This window comes from Ovis canadensis, chromosome 21 (genome assembly GCF_042477335.2).
Source record: "Ovis canadensis isolate MfBH-ARS-UI-01 breed Bighorn chromosome 21, ARS-UI_OviCan_v2, whole genome shotgun sequence".
In the NCBI taxonomy this organism is placed as follows: domain Eukaryota; kingdom Metazoa; phylum Chordata; class Mammalia; order Artiodactyla; family Bovidae; genus Ovis; species Ovis canadensis.
Genome location: NC_091265.1, coordinates 52,898,570 through 52,916,923, shown reverse-complemented (window position 1 = coordinate 52,916,923; position 18,354 = coordinate 52,898,570). Strand labels below are relative to the sequence as shown.

Sequence of the window (18,354 nt, the reverse complement as noted above, 5' to 3'; positions counted from 1 at the left end):
GGGGTAGCTGGGGACACTGGGAAGGGGGCAGGGATGGGTGGGTGCTGCACTGGATCCCAAGAGGACTTGAAGGTGGTGCTGGGAGTCTGGACCATTTCCACAATTGGCAGAGCCCCTGCAGAGCTCTGTTAGGCTCCAGCTTGTCTCCTCCAGGGCGGTACATGTGTTTCCTGTAGAGACGGACCTGACTTTGGCTCTATCTGGCTCTGACGTCAGGTTGTAAGCCATGGAGAAGGTTGTGCTTCAGAGACTAGGGTCTGCAGTCTGGAGGTGGCTGCATCTGTCTCTAGGTCCTGGGGTGGGGGGTGTCAGTGGACAGCCCCCTCCCTCCCAGTGCTACCAGGACCCTGCTGCTCCCGGCTCTGACGGCACCAGATCCAAGGACCCTGAGCTCTCCATCCTAGCAGAGCCAGCAGTGTCAGCATCTCCCGGGGAACCTGACATGAAGGAAACACCCAGGCAGCCCCCACAGACATGCTAGATCCGACACTCTGGGAGGGCCCAGCAATCTGGGCTTCAGAAGCCCCCCAGGAGGTTCTGACGCACATTGAACATGCGGTGGGCTGGTGTATCTGCCAAGTGAAGTGAAAGTCACTCAGTTGTGTCTGACTCTTTGAGATCCCATGTACTATACAGTCCATGGAATTCTCCAGGCCACAATATTGGAGTGGGTAGCCTTTCCCTTCTCCAGGGCATCTTCCCAACCCAGGGATCAAACCCACATCTCCCACATTCGGATTCTTTACCTGAGCCACAAGGGAAGCCCAAGAATATTGGAGTGGGTAGCCTCTCCCTTCTCCAGGGGATCTTCCCAACCTAGGAATTGAACCAGGATCTCCTGCATTGCAGGAGGATTCTTCACCAGCTGAAAGCCCTGGTCATGTCACTCGCCTCTGGACTCTGGGCTCCATGAGGGCCCCTCTGCCAGTCTGGGTGTCCCCCTGCCTGCAGCAGTGGCCTGACACTGTGGAGGCCTCCACAGGGTTTTCTGCTTGTATCTTCTCCCGGGAGTGCCTGTCCTCTGCTCTCAGCCAGGAAGCCCCCTCTCTGAGCCCCAACCGTTTGTGAGACTCCTCGTCAGTGCCTGGTGCTGAAACCCAGCGCTCGAGACTCCTGAAATCTGGAGAGGAGGCACGTTCTCCCCATGCTCCCTGCCCCAACTCCATCCTGCCCAGCCAACCTCCATGTGGAGCCTGTGGGACTCACGCGGGAGGCCGGTTTCCACCATGGGAGCGTAGCCGCTGGCCCCTCAGGAACAAATAGCCCTGCCTCCTTGTTTAGAAAATGCCTCAGGGCCCTGCTCATCTGGAGCACTGTCTTGTTTGTTTTAGTAACTTTTCATAAAATATCCATCCCTGGATGGTTGGGAGACGAGTCACCACAGTGACTGTGGGGTTGGAAACGAGGGTTAGGGGAGGGAGGGTCAGAGTAGTGGGGGTTCCGGTCTGGAAAAGGCTTCAACTGGAGAGATGGGGGAAGGATCAGAGAAGCGAGGGTTTCAGGTGAGAAGCACCTTGGCAGGGCCGCCAGGAGAGGTTGTACAGGGTGTTCACTGCACAAGGGTATGTGCTGGTCGAGGGGGTGAGGGAGGGCTGAGAGCCAGGAGGAAGGCAGGGCCCTGTCCCAAGCTTGATGCCCTGGAGCTAAGATGTGCCTTTAGGAGGAAAGGGGGGATTCTTTTTTGTGTGTGCCTCATGGCATGTAGCAGAGAAGGCAATGGCACCCCACTCCAGTACTCTTGCCTGGAAAATCCCATGGACAGAGGAGCCTGGTAGGCGGTAGTCCATGGGGTCTTGAAGAGTCGGACACGACTGAACGACTTCACTTTCACTTGTCACTTCCCTGCATTGGAAAAGGAAATGGCAACCCACTCCAGGGTTCTTGCCTGGAGAATCCCAGGGACAGGGGAGCCTGGTGGGCTGCCGTCTATGGGGTCGCACAGAGTCTGACACGACTGAAGCGACTTAGCAGCAGCACAGCATGGTATGTAGGATTTCAGTTTCCTGACCAGGGATCGAACCCAGGACCCCTGCACCGCAAGCATGCAGTGCTAACCATTGTATCGCCAGGGAAGCTCCAAGGGGGAATTCTTTCTAAGCCCAAAGAGCAGTTTGTGCACCACTTGGGGGTAGGAGCTGCGCAGAAATCCCCCCTTTCCTCCTAAAGGCACATCTTAGCTCCAGGAGCATCTTTTAAAAAATTCCTGTTTTACTGCTGCGACGTTACTTGCCCAAGGTCGCTGGCCGTACTCCGCTACCTGCGTGGCCTTAGAGGATGTCCGTGCTCAGCAGGTCGGGTGGTGGTGGGATGAGGATGAAGGTACTTTCCCCAAAGTGGAATGGAAGCACCCGCCAAGGGCTGTAGGCACTTGTGTTCAGAGGACAGGGCTCCTCTGTCACTAAGTGGAGAGGGGACATTGCCCTAGTGCTAGTCATTTGTTTAATCAAGGCTCTTACTAATCTCCATCTTGGACGAGAGTGAGCAAGCTTCCCCATCACATTCCTCACTCAGGAACTGCAGTCTCTCAGCAAATTTATCAAGTGCCAGGCCCTACATTAAGCCCGTACCAAAAATGGAAGTGTTTTAGAGTCAATCCTGTAGCGGGGGGTGGGTTTCCGAGTTCTTAGTGTGTTTTGGGTATTTCCTGGGTGCTAGATGCTGAGGTTGGAGGAAGAGTCCTGACCTCAGGAAGCTTGGTCAGCAAAAGGAGTTCAATCATTTCATCCATGGGGTCCGAGCCCAGACCTTTTTATTATTATTTTGGCCTCCCCCGCATGGCTTGTGGGGTTTTTAGTTTCCTGACCAGGGATAAAATCTGGGCCCTTGGCAGTGAGAACTGGACCAGTAGGGAATTCCCAGTCCATTTGAAATAAAAGCTGTATTGCCCTTGCCCAACAGTCGATACCCATTTTTCTCCCAGAGGGAAGAAACCTGATTTTTATGAGCACCTACTGTGTGCTGGGTCCGTTGTGAATGAGGGCGCCTGGTCAGCCTTGGAGGTGACACTGTCGCTCTTGGTCACAGATGGACAAGCAGGGGCAGGAAGGGGAAGTGGCTTACCTCCCGGCTAGGACTGTGGGCAGCCTGGACAGCCAGACCCGTGCTCTTACCACAGCCCCACCCTGCCTTCCTGGCCATAGAGCCCTCAGGGCCATTGCACAGACCACCCCTACCCCTGGCCCCTGTGCTGCCTGCGCACATGGCAGGAGCCACATGAGTTTCTATCCTGAGGGTGATGGGGTCAGGGGACCCCACCAGGGAGGGCAGTCCAGGATAGGACAGATGGACAGGACACCCTTCTCCTCAAGCACTTCTCCTAAACACCTGCCACTCTCAAAATGAACATGGGCTCACACTTTCTGCCCTACACCTATTTTTCCATGTGCACTTACACTTGACCCTGGGCTTTTGCAAAATCGCCTTTGTAAAGAGAGACAGGATGAGCTGGGCTGCTGGCAGTTACATCCAGTCCCCATCAGTGGAGATGGATGTTACTTGAACACCAGTGTAATAGCTCACTCTCTAGCTGTCCCCGCCTCCCCCCCCACCCGCACCCCTCCCCTAAATATACACGCACTGACTCTGGGGCTAACAGCTATTTCCTCCCTCAGCCTCCCTCCCCTCTCTCTGCCTGCCCGCTGCCTCCTGTCTGCCTCGAGAAGCTGACTGCCACTGGGGCTGGAATCCTGTGTGCTCTCTATGCCAGGTAAGGAGACGGTGGCCCTGGGGCTGGGCAGCTTCAGTGCCTTCTCTGGACCCAGGAGACAGGGCATAGTTTTATCAGGGGAGAGGACTGTTACTAGCTAGGATGGCAGAGAGTAGGGTTTACCGAAGACTGGAGGGGACTTACTGCTCTGAGGAGGGAAGGACCACAGTTCCTTAGGTAATTACTAGACAGCAGTCACAGTGATAGACCATTAAAGCTCTTTTTCAAGACTCAGGAGTCATCTGGGTGGAAGGGTTCCAAGAGTGGGTCCTATGGTAATGGACCCCAAATTCACCCAGCCAGGAAGTCAAGGAGCTGGGATTTAAAGCCAGGTCTCTGACACCAAAAACCTAGTGTTCTCTGCCCCCAGCCCTCTGTCAAAACAGGACCCTTGCTGCTGGGCTTCCTGAGAATCCTGGGAGGCTGGGGGCCAGACTCTTTTCAGCCAGAAGGTCCATTCTGGCTCAGACCCCAGGGCACAGCAGGACATGCTTTCGCAGCATCCTCGGGGGACTTAGATGGGGCTAAAGGGAACGTTTCAGCACAGGGAGGGGCTGGCATGTGTGTGTTTGCTGAGAGTGGAGTTCCTGCAGCCCCCCTTCCCCAGCAGCTGAGGGACACTGGGTAAGATCTTGCGCTCCTCTGAACCTCTGTTTCCTCTTCTGAAAAATGGGGTCTCACAGGGTCATTGTGAGTGTAATTGCTCCGCAGACTCTAGAACTTGGGAAATTCTAGCGTTCTAGGGAGCACACGGGGACAACAGCTCCCCTCCTCCATACCTGCAGGTCCCCAGCTCCAAGTGCCTCACCTGTCAAGGAAATTCTAGTTTGATATCCTTGGGCCCTCATCCTATGAAGGACTGTGGTCCCCAAAGAAGGGTGTGGATTTTCTCATCCTGGCCAAAAGTGTCTCCTGTGGAAAGATGGATAGTGAAGATCACTCCCCCTGACCCTGCCTTGCTTTTCCTTCTTTCCCTCCATCACCTCATGCTTAGAGCTCAGAGGCAGAGGAAAGGGAACCGATTGAGTGCTAAACTCTTGTTTCTCCACCTGCTTGTGTTATTCAGGAAATTTTGGGAAAGTGATGGAAACACTTGAGTCTCAGTTTCCTCATCTGCAAAATGGGGTGGAGAGAAGTACCAGCCCCTTTCTTCTAGAGCCGTGAGCAGGAGAACACCTACATAAAGGACCTACCATGGCTCCTAGCATGTTGTGGGGGCCCAGGTCGATCCAAGTTCCCGCCCCCTGCTACCCTGCTGACTTCCTGCAGGTAGCCTCCCACCCCAACCTCTCTGCCCTCACTGATCTCCACTGGCTCCACTTTGGGTGGTCCTGGATTCTTGATGAGGCTGTGGGTCTGCACTTCGGGGATGTCTGCACATCTGGCCAGAGCCTGGCTTCTCCAGCACTTACCTAAGTAGTTGATCAATAAAGAGCTGTTGAATGAGTGTGTGAGTGAGTGAATAAATGAATGAATCAGGCTGGGTTTCCTGGAACTGGCAGAGTGCCTGTAGCCACCCCTGGGCAGGGGAGAGGTCTTTTGGCCCTACTGGGCCTCCAGAGCCCAAATCTGGTAGTTCCTCCTGCCCAGCTCTCTCCCTGCTCTTATCTTATTTCCTCTTCAACTATCAAGGCGGGGGGCGGGGGGGGGGGGTGCTTCCACTGTTTGCAGCCACACACCCAACCAGCCACCACTGTAGCAGTGAAGGGCTGCAGGAAGATCGGCAGGGAGGCAAGGTCTGGGGGGTGCTGGGGGTGGGTGGAGGGAAGGCACCCCTTAAAGGCACAGACTCCTTCCCTTCCCGTCCCCCAGCCCAGTTGAATCCTCCTGCCCTTTAGGGGAGCCTAACTCACGCCCCAGTGCTCTAGGGATTGGGAAAAGGGAGTCCCGCCTGGCCTGACCTTGGTACCTATCTCTCCAATTGATCTTAGGCTATCTACTTAATCATGCCATTGATATAGTGCTTACTTTGTGCTTACTCTTGTTTGAAATGCCTATAATGGTTGTTGCTGTAGTTTAGTCGCTAAGTCGTGTCCAACTCTTTTGCAACCCCATGGAGGAACCAGGCTCCTCTGTGCATGGGATTTCCCAGGCAAGAATACTGAAGTGGGTTGCCATTTCCTTCTCCAGGGAATCTTCCCACCCCAGGGACTGAAACCATGTCTCCCAATGGTAGGTGGGTTCTTTACCACTGAGCCACCAGTGCAGCCCCTGAAATATTTGTATATTTATTAATTCATTTAATTCTCCCAACAACCCTATAACCTAGACACAGTCCCCTATTCTGGCCAGGGTCTCCTGTTGCCCAGAACTGCCCCCCTCCCCCCCACAGCGCCTCTTCCTCTCTGCCGCAGAGCCCATCATGTTGGCCAATGTCACGACGAAGCCGCTCTGTCCCCTCCTGGAGCAGATGAGCCGCCTCCAAAGCCACAGCAATTCCAGCATCCGCTACATGGACCATGCTTCGGTGCTGCTGCACGGGCTGGCCTCGCTGCTGGGCCTGGTGGAGAACGGACTCATTCTCTTCGTGGTAGGGTGCCGCATGCGACAGACCGTGGTCACCACCTGGGTGCTGCACCTGGCCCTGTCCGACCTGCTGGCTACCGCCTCCCTGCCCTTCTTCACCTACTTCCTGGCAGTGGGCCACTCCTGGAAGCTGGGCACCACCTTCTGCAAGCTACACTCCTCCATCTTCTTCCTCAACATGTTTGCCAGCGGCTTCCTGCTCAGCGCCATCAGCCTGGACCGCTGCCTGCAGGTGGTACGGCCTGTGTGGGCGCAGAACCACCGCACCGTGGCTGCGGCCCACAAGGTCTGCCTGGCGCTCTGGGTCCTGGCCGTGATCAACACCGTGCCCTACTTCGTGTTCCGGGACACCATCCAGCGGCTGGACGGGCGCGTCATGTGCTACTACAACGTGCTGCTTCTGAGCCCTGGGCCGGACCGCAACGCCACGTGCGACTCGCGCCAGACGGCCCTGGCCGTCAGCAAGTTCCTGCTGGCCTTCGCCGTGCCGCTGGCCATCATCGCCTCGAGCCACTTGGCTGTGAGCGCGCAGTTGCGCCACCGCGGCCGCCGGCGGTCCAGCCGCTTCGTGCGCTTGGTGGCGGCCGTGGTGGCGGCCTTTGCGCTCTGCTGGGGCCCCTACCACGTGTTCAGCGTGATGGAGGCGCGGGCGCACGCGAACCCGTCGCTGCGGCCGCTCGTGTGGCGCGGGCTGCCCTTCGTCACCAGCCTGGCCTTCATCAACAGCGTGATCAACCCGCTGCTCTACGTGTTCACCTGCCCCGACGTGCTGCGCAAGCTGCGGCGCTCGCTGCGGAGCGTGCTGGAGAGTGTGCTGGTGGACGACAGCGACCTGACCGCCGGGGGCAGTAATCGCCGGCGCCGCCGCGCCTCCTCCACCAACGCCTCGGCTTCCTCCATCTCCGATAGCAGCGGCCACCTCCTGCCTGCGCTCTGGCCCGCGCGCCTGCTCGACTGGCTGCGGGGCGACCGCGCGGCTCCCCCGCAAAGGGACCGCACCCTGTCTCAGGACGAGCGGGGCCCCCTGAACCCGGCGCTGAGCACCACCTCGGGGTAGGAGGCGCGGACCCGAATCGCCCGGCTCAGAACCATTCCATTCTCCCCAGGGAGGCAGGGGCTGGGAACGATCGCGCGTAGTAGCTTCCCCAGGGCCAGGATGTCCAAACGTAGATATCCTGGCTCTTAGTCTAAGGGAGGCTAAGAAATCTATCTGCATGTTAAAGCCCCCCGTGTGACTCAGTGAATTCTTTTCAGAAAAGAAGTGAGTTAAAGCAGCGATTCTCAAACATTATTGCGCAGGAGTTATCCAGGGATTCTGTCTGATTGAGCTGGCCCGGCCAAGGGCGCCGCGGGGCTGGGGAGGGGGGCGGGACTGAAATTCCTTGTTTCCAAGTTCCCAAGAGTAATGCGAGGCTAAAACCCTAAGACGTCTCAAGCTAGGGTAGTGGATACACAGGACGCATCTCCCTGGAGCTATTTTAGCAGGTGATAGGTGAGGTCGAGCTTTACATTAAACCAGTCATGTAGTTTTGGAGCAGAAAGTGAGGAAAGGTTTGGGAAGCGCTGTTCGGGGCTAACCTTTTCACTGTGGTCGTTTAGGTGTCACTTACTGACCTATATAGGCTTTATCTCAGTCTGGGGAAGAGGGTCAAGTTCTATTAGCCCCACTTTTTATTGATACCATGTGCAAACTGCAGTGGAGGACAGTTAAATACCCTGCCCAACATAGAGGATCTGCATACTAACCATTGGCATTTACCTGTTTGATTACTATTAGTATGTGAAAGAGGCCCCCTACCCCCCCCCACCCCATACCCAAGATCCTTAAGATAGTAAGCTGCATGGGAGCCTCCATCTGCCCCAGCACTGCCCAAAATGGCAAAGCAAGGGGTGCTATGGTCAAATGTTCGGGAAATCTGGCCTAGTTAAAGTACAGTGAGTATCTGTACTGAGGTCTATAGTGTTTGAATGTGCCTGGCAACCTCCAAGATCACAGTCCTTTTTCTGAGCTCACCTGATGTGTCGGCCTTCAGTTCGGTGGGATGCCCTCTGGGGAATGCTGGTAACCCCCAGATCTGTGCGTCCCTCTCCTCCTCACCTCACAGGGGCTGCAGCTCTGACCCTCAGTTGGCAGGTGCGAGGGGTAACTTACCGCAGCACCTCCACTATCCTGTCTGTTTGGCTCAGCATCCCAGGCCTGGTGCATTTGGTGCAGTACACGTCTGGCTGATGGAATACCCATGGAAGAGCCGGGTCAGAAACTTCTGGGACATGGTTCAGGGCTCCCAGTGTTTATTCATTTATTCCCATACTAGGCAAACGAACAGTTGATGGACAGCTGACTGAACAGACATCCCATCCTGATGCCTCACCCATGTTCCCTCAGCCCTGCTCCCTTGCTTCACTCAGCACTTGGCGCCATCTGACACACGATACACTTTAGTTGTTTATTATGTTTTATCCATCAGAATGAAAGCTCCTTGAGGACAAGGGCTTTTGTCTATATTCCCTGCCACCTGTGCTGGTACCCAGCAGGCGTTCAATAAAGATTTTTTGCTGGAGACTGGATGGCATGAATTAATCAGATTTCTGGGGGCTTCTGCAGAGTCTGGGACAGGAAAGGGGGAGATAGAGAGACACTGCCCCCCCTGAAAAACACCTTCCCCACCCCATTTTAACTTTAAGTGTTGCAAAGCGTGGTAGAGTTCGGTTTAGTCTGCTGGGTGACAGGGTCAGTGGGCTGCAGAGGGATCCAAAACAACCTTTGGAAAGGTTCAGGGAGGAGCTAGATTCCTGACTTCCGGTCTCCTGGCCTGGGTTGGACCCAAGACCCTGAGACAGAGCCCACACATTTTGGGAAGTCACCCTCCAGTCTTCAGCTCCCTGAGGAAGCAGAAATTACTCTTCTCAGTTTGAAGGCACTTGGAAAGAAGAGGGCAGTGGTCGGAAGTGGGGGAGGAGAGGGCTGACCCTTTTCTGTCTTCCAGTCTCTGTTCCAGGATGGAGGTTCCAGGCTCCGTCCGCTCCACAGAGACTTGCCCGATGGCCCTTGAAGGCTCAGAGCCCCGGCTCCGGTGGAGCCCCTGTTTGGGAGCCACAGAGCCAGAGTGCCGGGTCAACAGAGTCATGTGGCCAGTGGCCCGGGGGCTGCCGTGTGCGACACGGTGGTTGGCCACCAAAGGCCTCGGCCGTCCTGAGCTCAGACCTTGGTGGCCGGCCGCTGTGGCGGCTGCTTCTGCAGCTGGGCCAGTGTGTCCCGCTTCTCGATGGATCGCAGCTGCTTCTTCTTCGCCCGCTTGAGCTTGGCGGGGTTTCGGATCTGGGGATGGTTGAGGGGAGGGCATCAGTGTGGCCAGGCTTTCCACCTCATTCCCCAAGGAAAGGGAGGTCACCGCGGGGGCCTGGGATTGTGGCATAAGCGGGGGGCCATGAGGAAGTGGCGCCAGGGTGTCTGGAACCCGACATCCAGCCTATCCCCCAGACAGGGTGACACTCACCACTTGGACGATCTCCGCCTTCCGCTCGTTCTCTAGGCGGCGTCTCAGGTTCTCAGCACGGCGTTCCTTCTTCTCCTGGACACAAAGGGGAAGGAAATATGTATGAGTCTGGGTGCTGAGACAGCCCCGGTCTCCCAGGCAGTGAGAGCTGAGAGAATTCCCAGGGAGGAGGGCCAAAGGGCCACTTATCCCAGCTCCCGGTTGCTCCTGGTGCTGTGGGGGTGGAGAGCCAGCGAGGAAACTATCCCTGTGCCCGTGGGACCACCACCCAGAGGCCTGCTGTAGCAGGAAGTTCCTGACTCCGCCTGAGAAGGTGGGCACCCGATCGGGCGTAAGACATGGGTAGTACCCCACCTGGAAACTCAGGCTCACGTGGACAGCGGTCCTTTGCACTATGCCCCTCATCAACTGCCGCCCTGGGAGAAAGGATCACTGGCCCTTCCCATCATTTCCATCCTCTCAGTGTCCCCCTCCTCCTTAAAGTCCACGAGCCCCCAGAACGCAAGGGCAAGGGTGAGGCTGGCTTCCCAAGGGTCTCCCCAGTGCAGGGCTAGGAAGGGTGAAGGCTACAGAGAAGAGACCTCAGAGCGATCTGGGTCAGTCTGAATCCTGACGCTGCTACTTCCTAAATGGGTGACTTTGGCCAAGTGATTTAAGCTCTGGGCCTCTACCGCCTATCTTTAAAGTGAAGATGTGATTACATGAGATTGCTTTGCGGACTAAATGAACGAATACACACACAGGGCCTGGATCTGTACCGGCCCACGGGGGACACTCAGAAGGTGAATCTAGGTGGCGTCTTCCTCCGGAATGGCTACGCTGACTACTGTCCCTGGTGGGCCCGGGGCAGGGATGGCAGCCTCGAGGCTGTGTGTAGTCAGGGGCCTCTTTAGGCTTCGGCAACTCAAGGTAGAAGCGGTAGCCTGGGCCCGTGGGGAGAAAGGAGAAGTGACACTTGAGCTCCCCAGAGCCTGGGGAAGGTCTGGGCTGGGGGCTGGGCAGGGGCACCCCTGAAGAGGATGGTGACAAGAAGGTTCTGTCTTGCCCAAGAGGGAGCCAGGGCTGCACAGGAAGTGAGATAAGGCCCCAGAACACAGCGGCAGCCACACCATCTGCAAGGTCTCTGCCACAGGAGCTGAGCTGGGGCGACTCAAGATGGGGGACAGATGACTGAGTGACTGGCCCACCTCTTCCCTTGAGGGTGGGCAGGGACCACAAGCTGGGGGTGAGGTGTCTGACTCTTTGGGGGCCCCTGGGACCCCCAGGTGAGTAAGGTCCCACTGATCTCTCTGCTCCTGGTGAACCAACACCAGCACCTCCCTCTCTCTGGATGCTGCCTGCTGGTGCTTCCTGGAGACTAAAGAGGTTGGGCATGAACCTCTAAGGGACATTTGTGGCCTTGGGTTGAGTGTCAGGGAGGACTGGAGGATTCTGCAGGCAGCCCTCTCTGCTGTATGGGAGCTGTGTCTCAGAGGACACTGGCAACAACACTCAGGATAAAGCCCCCGATTCGTCAGCTCTTCCCATCAGAGCAGGTCCAGGGCACGGACCCCTGAGCCCATCTCACTGAATGCTCTGATCACCAGTGAGGAACCAGGGGTCTTCATCCTCAGCCTCCTCCCATCCCTGGGGCTCACATAAGCCTCCTGGCTAAATGTGATGTTCCACTGGGCTTCCCTACCCTGGGGTCCTGGACTGCGCTTCTGCTTCTGGTCCAGCTCCCTGTCTTCCCAAGGTCTCTGGGTTAGAGGACAGCTCCTCTCCCCAACTGCCCCTGTTACGGCCAACACCCGCTCAGCCCCCCGCCCAGCCCACCCCTCACCTGCCGGCGCCGCTCCTTCTCCTCCTCCAGGTGCCGGGCGAAGTCCTTGGCCAGCTTCCTCTCCTGCCGGTCCTTCATCTTCCGCTGCCAGGATGTGCGCAGGGGCTTGTCCTGAACCATCTGGGAAAACCTGGATGGGGGGAGCGGGTGTTCAAGGAGCCACTGCGATGCCTGCTTTCCTCCCTCCTCTCGGCTCTGGGCCTTCTTCCCCAGAACGCAGTCAGAATCACCTCCCCACCTGCCAGCTTCCCAGGCAGTTGACTGTCCAGGCCTGGGGCAGGAAAGGGCTCCCAATCACACCCAAGGCCATTTCTGAAGCCCTGGTTATGTGCCTAAGGCGGGTACTCTCATTCTCTCCACTTTGCAGAGGTGCTGACCAAGGCTCAGAGAGGCTAAATAATTGCTCTGGGTCATCCTGCTCCTGAGGAGCAGTCTGTGATCAAAGGTCCAGGCCAAACGGCCTCTGCTACCAAGCTCTACTGCTCTGCCCAAGTGCAGGGGGCCTGGGTGTGGACGCCTCTGGAGCAGGGTTCACTCCCTACTGGGGTGCCCGTTTCATCTCAGAACATGTGAATGGTCACGGTCCCCTGCAGTGATTCAGAGTCTCTCTTCCCAGCAGGGGCAATGTGAACACGGAGTGGCAGCTAGGCAACATCAGGGAAGTCTGGATATTCTAGAGTGACAGTGACAAGGTCACAGGAGGAGCGAGATCACCTCTGTAAGAACACCACCAGGATCTAGGGGTTGGACGACCTATGTAGGATACACTGTAAAATCTTCCAGGAAAAAGGAAAAACACTTTGAGGAGCAAGAAGGAATGAGGAACAAGCCCAGGCAAATGCTGAGGGCTGCCTTGCCTGGTGATGCGGGCCTGGGGGTTTCTGCAACCACGCCCCTCCCTTTCCTTTTTTCCTGAACGATTTGAAACCTTGGGTGCGGGTGTCCCACGGGCCTTCTTTCCTTCTCAACAGATCCTTTCGTAGTGGCCTTTCCACCTCCCTCAATAGTTTCTTGACTTTCCAGAGCTCCTGCTTATCCACATCCACTGTATCACAGCCCACATGGTCACAGTAAGCAGGGCTCTGAAGGCTGCAGTGGGCACCGCGCAGAGGCCCCACTCCCACCCCCGGGGAAGGCTCAGTACTGCTCTTCCAGTTCGTCTCTCCCCCCGCCTGCTCCCTAGGAGTCTGGCACATACAGCCTGGAGCCTGACCCCAGGCCTGTCCATCCTCAGCCTGCTACCCCCCTCCCCAGTTCTGCCTGCCCCACCCCAGCCCACCCCCGACTGCTCCCTGTCGCCCTCCCCAAGGGCCTGCTGCATGGACTCCCTCCCTGCCCTTACATCCGGGCATCTCAGACTGGGGCACGAGGCCCCGAAAGGGACAAGACAGAGGGGAGCTGGACACACGGAGCCTCAGGCAGGACTTGTGCTGCATCCCCCCTGGGGCAGCGGTGGAGACGCCCTTTATCTACACTGGCCAATCAGGGAGCGGCGAGTCACACGGGCTGCTGAGCATTTGAAAGGTGGCTGATGACCAGGAAACTGAATTTTGAACTTGAATTGTAAGCTATTTAAATTTAAACAGCCACAGGTGACTGATGGATAAGACACCGAGGCAGTGCAGTCTCAGAGCACTGCGTTTACCTGAAGATTGAAGGAAGCCAGGTGGGGATCCACCACTTACTACCTGTGTGACAGTCGGCTAGGCAGCCTCTCTGAGTCTGTGTTACCTGGAGACGAGGGCCATTGCCATTGCAAAGGGTGGTGGGAGGGTTAGTGGCTCTCAGCCCGAGAAGCACTTAGCCCAGTGCTTTGCACATAGTAGGTGCCCAGTGAATCCATCCTTTAGAGATGGGAGCTGGCTCACTCAGGGAAGACTGGGCAGAAGGGGGCATTGGGCCTGGATACGGGAGGTGGGCCTTCCCAGCCTTGGCTGCCTCCCTCAAACCCCCCCACAGCTGTAGTAGGTGCTGGCCTCCCCACCCTACCCCCTACCTTCTGATCTTAGAGCTCACTCACCAACCGCCAGAGCTGCTTCCTCAAAGATTCCAAACACCCATTCCACTCTTCTGGCCCTTATCCACAGGCCTGGTGCAGCTTCTGAAGGTGCTTTAATTCTACCACAGCAGCTTCCTTACTGGTCTCCCTGCTCTCGCCCCAGCCCTCGGAACAGTCTGTCCTCTACAGGCCACACCGGTCCTCCCAGAGGTCAGATTGAATTACTCTTTTGCTCAATACTCCCCATGGCTCCGTTGTGCACTTGGGTCCCTACAAGGACCCACGCGACCTGGCCCGGTGACCCCTCTGACCACTCTCCTCCTACGGTGCCCCCCAGTGCCCACTGATGAAGCCTCTGGACTGTTTCTCAAACAGGGGAGCACAAGCTTGCCTCTGGACTTCCTGTTCCCCTTGCTTGGATACTCTTTTCCGATATGTTCATTCAAGCCTCTGCTCACATCCCCGGGGCAGTGAAGTTATCTCCGATCACTGTGACAACGGCCCACACTCTCTGCTCTTTTACTTGTTACTGATATACTATGGGTTGGTTACCCATTTCTCACCACCAGAATGTTTTGTTTACAGCCACGCTTACCCCCAGACCCTAGCTTGATGCAATGAAAAGTGGTTAAATGAATGCACTGCCTTTTGTTTTCATTCATCTACTTGTTCAACTCAGTGTCTAGCATGTGCTGGGCTCTGGGGGAATCCAGCCATTAAAGGTAAATCCCCGCTTTCCTGAAGCCTCTGGTCTAGAGGGGAAGCTGGCAGCCCACAAGAATCACACAACTAAACAAGCATTTGTGCAAGTGGGGGTGTTAACAAAAGAGAAGTATAAGGTACAATGACAACACACAGCTTGAGGACCTGACCCTTGTTGGGTTGGAAAAAGAGGGCTTTTCCCAGGGAGCGATGTTTAAGCTGAGCCCTGAGAGATGAGCAGGGATTGGCCAGGGAGACAGCCTTTCAATAGAAGAACAGTATGTGCAAAGGTCCTGAGCTGGGAGGAAGCATCACCCACAGGGGCACACGGAGGCAAGGTCAGCGTGAGAGATGCTCAGTGATGGTGGAGGAGAGGGAGAAGTCTGGAGCACGTCTCCAGGCAAACAACAGGAAGTCAGGAAGGGTTTCATGCTGTGAGCTGGGACAAAATACCCTGTCTCTCTCGCTTCTTGGTATCCTCTGCTGAGCCTGTTCGTGGGTGCAGGCAGCCCCCTCTTGCTCAGCGAGCTCATCTCCCCCCTCTACCTACCAAGTACCAGGCTCCCACATTCAACTTGCTCATCACCCTCTTCCCTCTTCATCTGGTCCTGCCTGGCCATCAGTGGCCTCAGGATCCTCTGGGACCTGCTGGCATCGATGTGGAAGGGCAGTGCCACCACCTACTTCTCCAAGTCCAACAGTCCAAAGTCTCTGATTGGTGACTTGTAGGAAATTACTCCCTGTTTTAGATTCTTCTCCACTTAATGGGGGAGGGGAATAATTCCCACTGCCTTGGGCTTCAGGGGATTCAGCAATATGACATCTACAAAAGGCCTAGCACACAAAGCATGATATACAGTCAATTCTTAGTACATTTCTGCTTCTTCCTTAAAATCACTGCCTTCCCCGTGGTCCCTCACTGTCACAAGTTCCTGCCTGCCAGGTGGTTTTATTGTTGTTTAGTTGCTAAGTCTTGTCTGACTCTTTTGTGACTCCATGGACTGTAGCCTGCCAGGCTCCTCTGTCCATGGGATTTCCCAGGACCTCTCCTTACTGGCAGCCTAAACACTTCCTTAATCAGCTGAGCCTCTTTGTTCCTTCACTCAACAAGCATTTAACTGAGCACTCACTGCCTGCAGTATAGAAAGACATGACCTCATGCATACCCTTCAGAAAGGATATGTAGGGAAGTTAGGGGGGTTGGGATTGACATGCACACACTGCTGTATTTAAAATGGATAGCCCCAAGGACCTACTATATAGCACAGGGAACTCTGCTCAATACTATGTCACAACCTAAATGGGGAAAGAATTTGAAAAAGAATGGATACAGGTATATGTATAACTGAATCACGTTGCTGTACACCTGAAAGTAACACAACATTGTTAATCAACTATACTCCAATAAAAAATTAAAAGAAAAAAAGAAGGTTGCAATCCAGTGCAAGGTGGATCTATAGGGCGTAAGTAAAAGGCTTTCATGCAGCCTTCAGAGTCATATCTGTGTTCAGGTCCTGCCTCTACCACTCATTTAGCCTCCCTGAGCCAAGAGGTCCTCACATGTAAAATGAGGATAATCCTAATGCCTGCTGTTTTCAGAGAGCTGATGGGTAGATTAAATGCCAAGATGCATGCTGGTCCCTGTTTGAAAGGCCCTTCCCCTGAACAATAGGTACTAGAATGCTTAGTAGCATCCTTTATACTAGGTGCTTATTAACGCCTTTATTAAAAAGGTAAATAACTGTAATGGATGTTGGTCCATGAAGACCTCCCTTGCTGGTATACTTGCTTCTGCCCCATTATTAGAGAAGGCGGAGACAAAGATAAAATTGTGTTGAATGAACAGACAGGAGAGTGCTATCCAGGGGTCCTTTGAAGACACCCCTGCCTGAGATCTCAGTGCATTTTACCACATTCGGGTTATAATGACATGTTTGTGTGACTTCCCACTGATGTGAGCTCTGTTTAACCCATGGCCTATCTCCAGACTGCACCCAGGCCCCAGCACCACACAAAACCCCAATGCTGCCCTGTTGTCCCCCACTTCACCTCTTCTTTGAGCGGTCCTTCCACACCCGCCCAGACTTGGGCTTCCCCTTCGGGATTACAGGAACCTCCTCCTTCGGCTTCTTGGACGCTGGGGCTTGCGCCGAAGAACCTTCTCGCTTCTTTGGCGCGGGGCCTTCTCTCGCCGGCTCCCCAGCTGCAGGTGGCTTGCTCGGCTCATGCTGATCCCGTGGGGAGCCGGGCGACCGCGGTGTCAGCTCCTGTAGTGGCTTCGAGGGCTCGGGACCCGGTGCTTTCTGACCGGGGAAAGGCTCTAGTGAACCTGCGTCCCGCTGCAACTGATGTCGAGGGCACCCCGGGGTCGACTCCTCCTTACTCTTGGGCAACTCCGAGTCCGCTTCTCCTTGGTTCTGGGAGAACTTTGGTGACTTCTCACTTGGCTTTGTCTGAAGTAGGTGGGATTCAGGACTCGATTCCGGCTGACTTTGGGGAATATTCAGGTCTGGATCTCGCTGACCTTGGGGGGACCCTGAGTCCAGCTCTGGCTGCTTTCGAGGGGACCCCAAGGCTGGCCCCTTCCGCAGACTAGGTGATCCTGGGCTTGTCTCCGGCTGACTACTGGGAGATCCCAGGCCCGGTCGAGACCTAGGCTCCTCCGTTTCTTCCGGGTTCGACTCGAACTCCACAAGGGCCCGTCTCACCCGCAAAACTGAGGTGGGGTTCTCCGGAGATTCAGGCTTTAGGCCTTCAAGCCGCCGGCTGCGTCTCAGCGGCGTATCCATGGCTCCAGGACCAACTCCGAGCCCACGTGCAGCCTCCGGGACTACCGGCGCCGTCCTATGACGTCAGAAGTCGCCACGTCTGTGCCTGGCAAGAGAGGCTACTGCCGCAGAGGCCATGTTGGTGATGGGAGAAGAGGAGTGGGTGGAGTCCGGGGTGGGGTGGGGTGGGGCCTGGGCTCACTAGGCGCACGCGCAAAGCGCGTTGGCGCATTTTCTTGTGATAGACGAGTCCCACATTAAGACCCGTAGTTGCTTTTCCCAAGAACCCGGTCTCCTGGGAAAGAGAATGTGCAGGCGGAAAAAGGAAGAGAGGGACCCATTTTTGGAAGACAAGAGGATTGGGAAAACATTTAGGGAATCTGAAGGCAAGGCTGGATGGAAACTTTACCGCTAACTCAGTCCTGTGCAATTGGACAGGGGTTCTCGATTTTCTCATTTGTACAAAGGTGGATGCTTTTGCACTAGTTTGGTCCTGTCAGGGTACTCCTGACCGCCAGAGTGAGTGGTAGCTGGCGGATCCTGGAAGTGGGAAATTTCTTAAGTCCTGAATTGTGTGTTAAATGTAATTACATGACTTCCCTGGGTCCAGTGGTTAAGACTCAAGAGTTTCCACTGCAGGGGGCACGAGTTCCAGCCCTCATCCCTGAAGGGGAAACTAAGATCCCTCATGCTGAGTTGTGCTGCCCCCCAAAAAGAAAGTGTAATCCTTGCTTTCTCTTCTCCCATTCTGTGCTCAAGCATAAAATCTACAGCTCTCTCTTTGCAATGTTTTCAGCTTTACACATAGGTTAAGGGACCAGTGAGAGACGTACCACCTTTGTTTGTCCTGTGGCACCCCCGGGTGCTCAGCCATGCTGCGCATCCTCTCCATTCTAGAAACAGAAGTTGGATCATCTCTGAGCTTTCTTTCAGCCAACATAGTTGTCCCCTCCCCAACGTGTGAGGCTGCCTCCTTCCCTCCTCTGTGTGAGACCCAGGTGGGGACTTTGAGTTACTCACAGCACTTACCTTTCTTAGGAAGAACATCTTGGAAATTGCCCAACCACATGCCTTCCAGCTCTTTTCCAGTGTATTTTTGGAATTGCCTGGGGATCCCTTCGGGCATCCAGACACCCTGCCCTGCTGTCCCAGCGACTTCTTTTAGGAACCATTAGTATTTAACCTAAGGAGTTATGACAGGCCTGGGAAGTTGTCCAGAGTAGGCCTCTGCCTGCTCAGAGGCCAGGCAGACATCCAAGCGGTTCAGTGCTGGGCACAGCCCGCACCTGCTGAGTCACTGTGGACATGACACTGGAGCAGGAGTGAGAATGTCA

The 18,354-nt window shown here is 55.5% G+C and overlaps 2 protein-coding genes across 5 annotated transcripts; one reads left to right on the top strand and one right to left on the bottom strand.

The window, feature by feature from the left end:
• Nucleotides 1–3,585: 3,585 nt before the first annotated feature.
• Nucleotides 3,586–8,793, top strand: PTGDR2 (prostaglandin D2 receptor 2). 4 transcript variants are annotated; one of them, XM_069566539.1, is made up of 3 exons: nucleotides 3,623–3,706; nucleotides 4,773–4,975; nucleotides 6,061–8,793. In XM_069566539.1, the coding sequence occupies exon 3, from the start codon at nucleotides 6,069–6,071 to the stop codon at nucleotides 7,287–7,289; it is 1,221 nt and encodes a 406-aa protein (XP_069422640.1). In that variant the 5' UTR covers nucleotides 3,623–3,706; nucleotides 4,773–4,975; nucleotides 6,061–6,068; the 3' UTR covers nucleotides 7,290–8,793. The 4 variants fall into 4 exon arrangements, with proteins under 4 accessions (XP_069422637.1, XP_069422640.1, XP_069422638.1 ...); XM_069566536.1 differs by lacking the exon at nucleotides 4,773–4,975 and having other exon boundaries at nucleotides 3,586–3,706; XM_069566537.1 differs by lacking the exons at nucleotides 3,623–3,706; nucleotides 4,773–4,975 and adding an exon at nucleotides 5,341–5,442.
• Nucleotides 8,508–17,185, bottom strand: CCDC86 (coiled-coil domain containing 86). Its single transcript, XM_069566540.1, has 4 exons — nucleotides 16,302–17,185; nucleotides 11,552–11,681; nucleotides 9,730–9,804; nucleotides 8,508–9,551 (listed from the first exon to the last, which is right to left on the bottom strand). Exons 1-4 carry the CDS (start codon nucleotides 17,039–17,041, stop codon nucleotides 9,432–9,434), a joined length of 1,065 nt encoding a protein of 354 aa, XP_069422641.1. The 5' UTR covers nucleotides 17,042–17,185; the 3' UTR covers nucleotides 8,508–9,431.
• Between the last annotated feature and the right edge of the window lie 1,169 nt (nucleotides 17,186–18,354).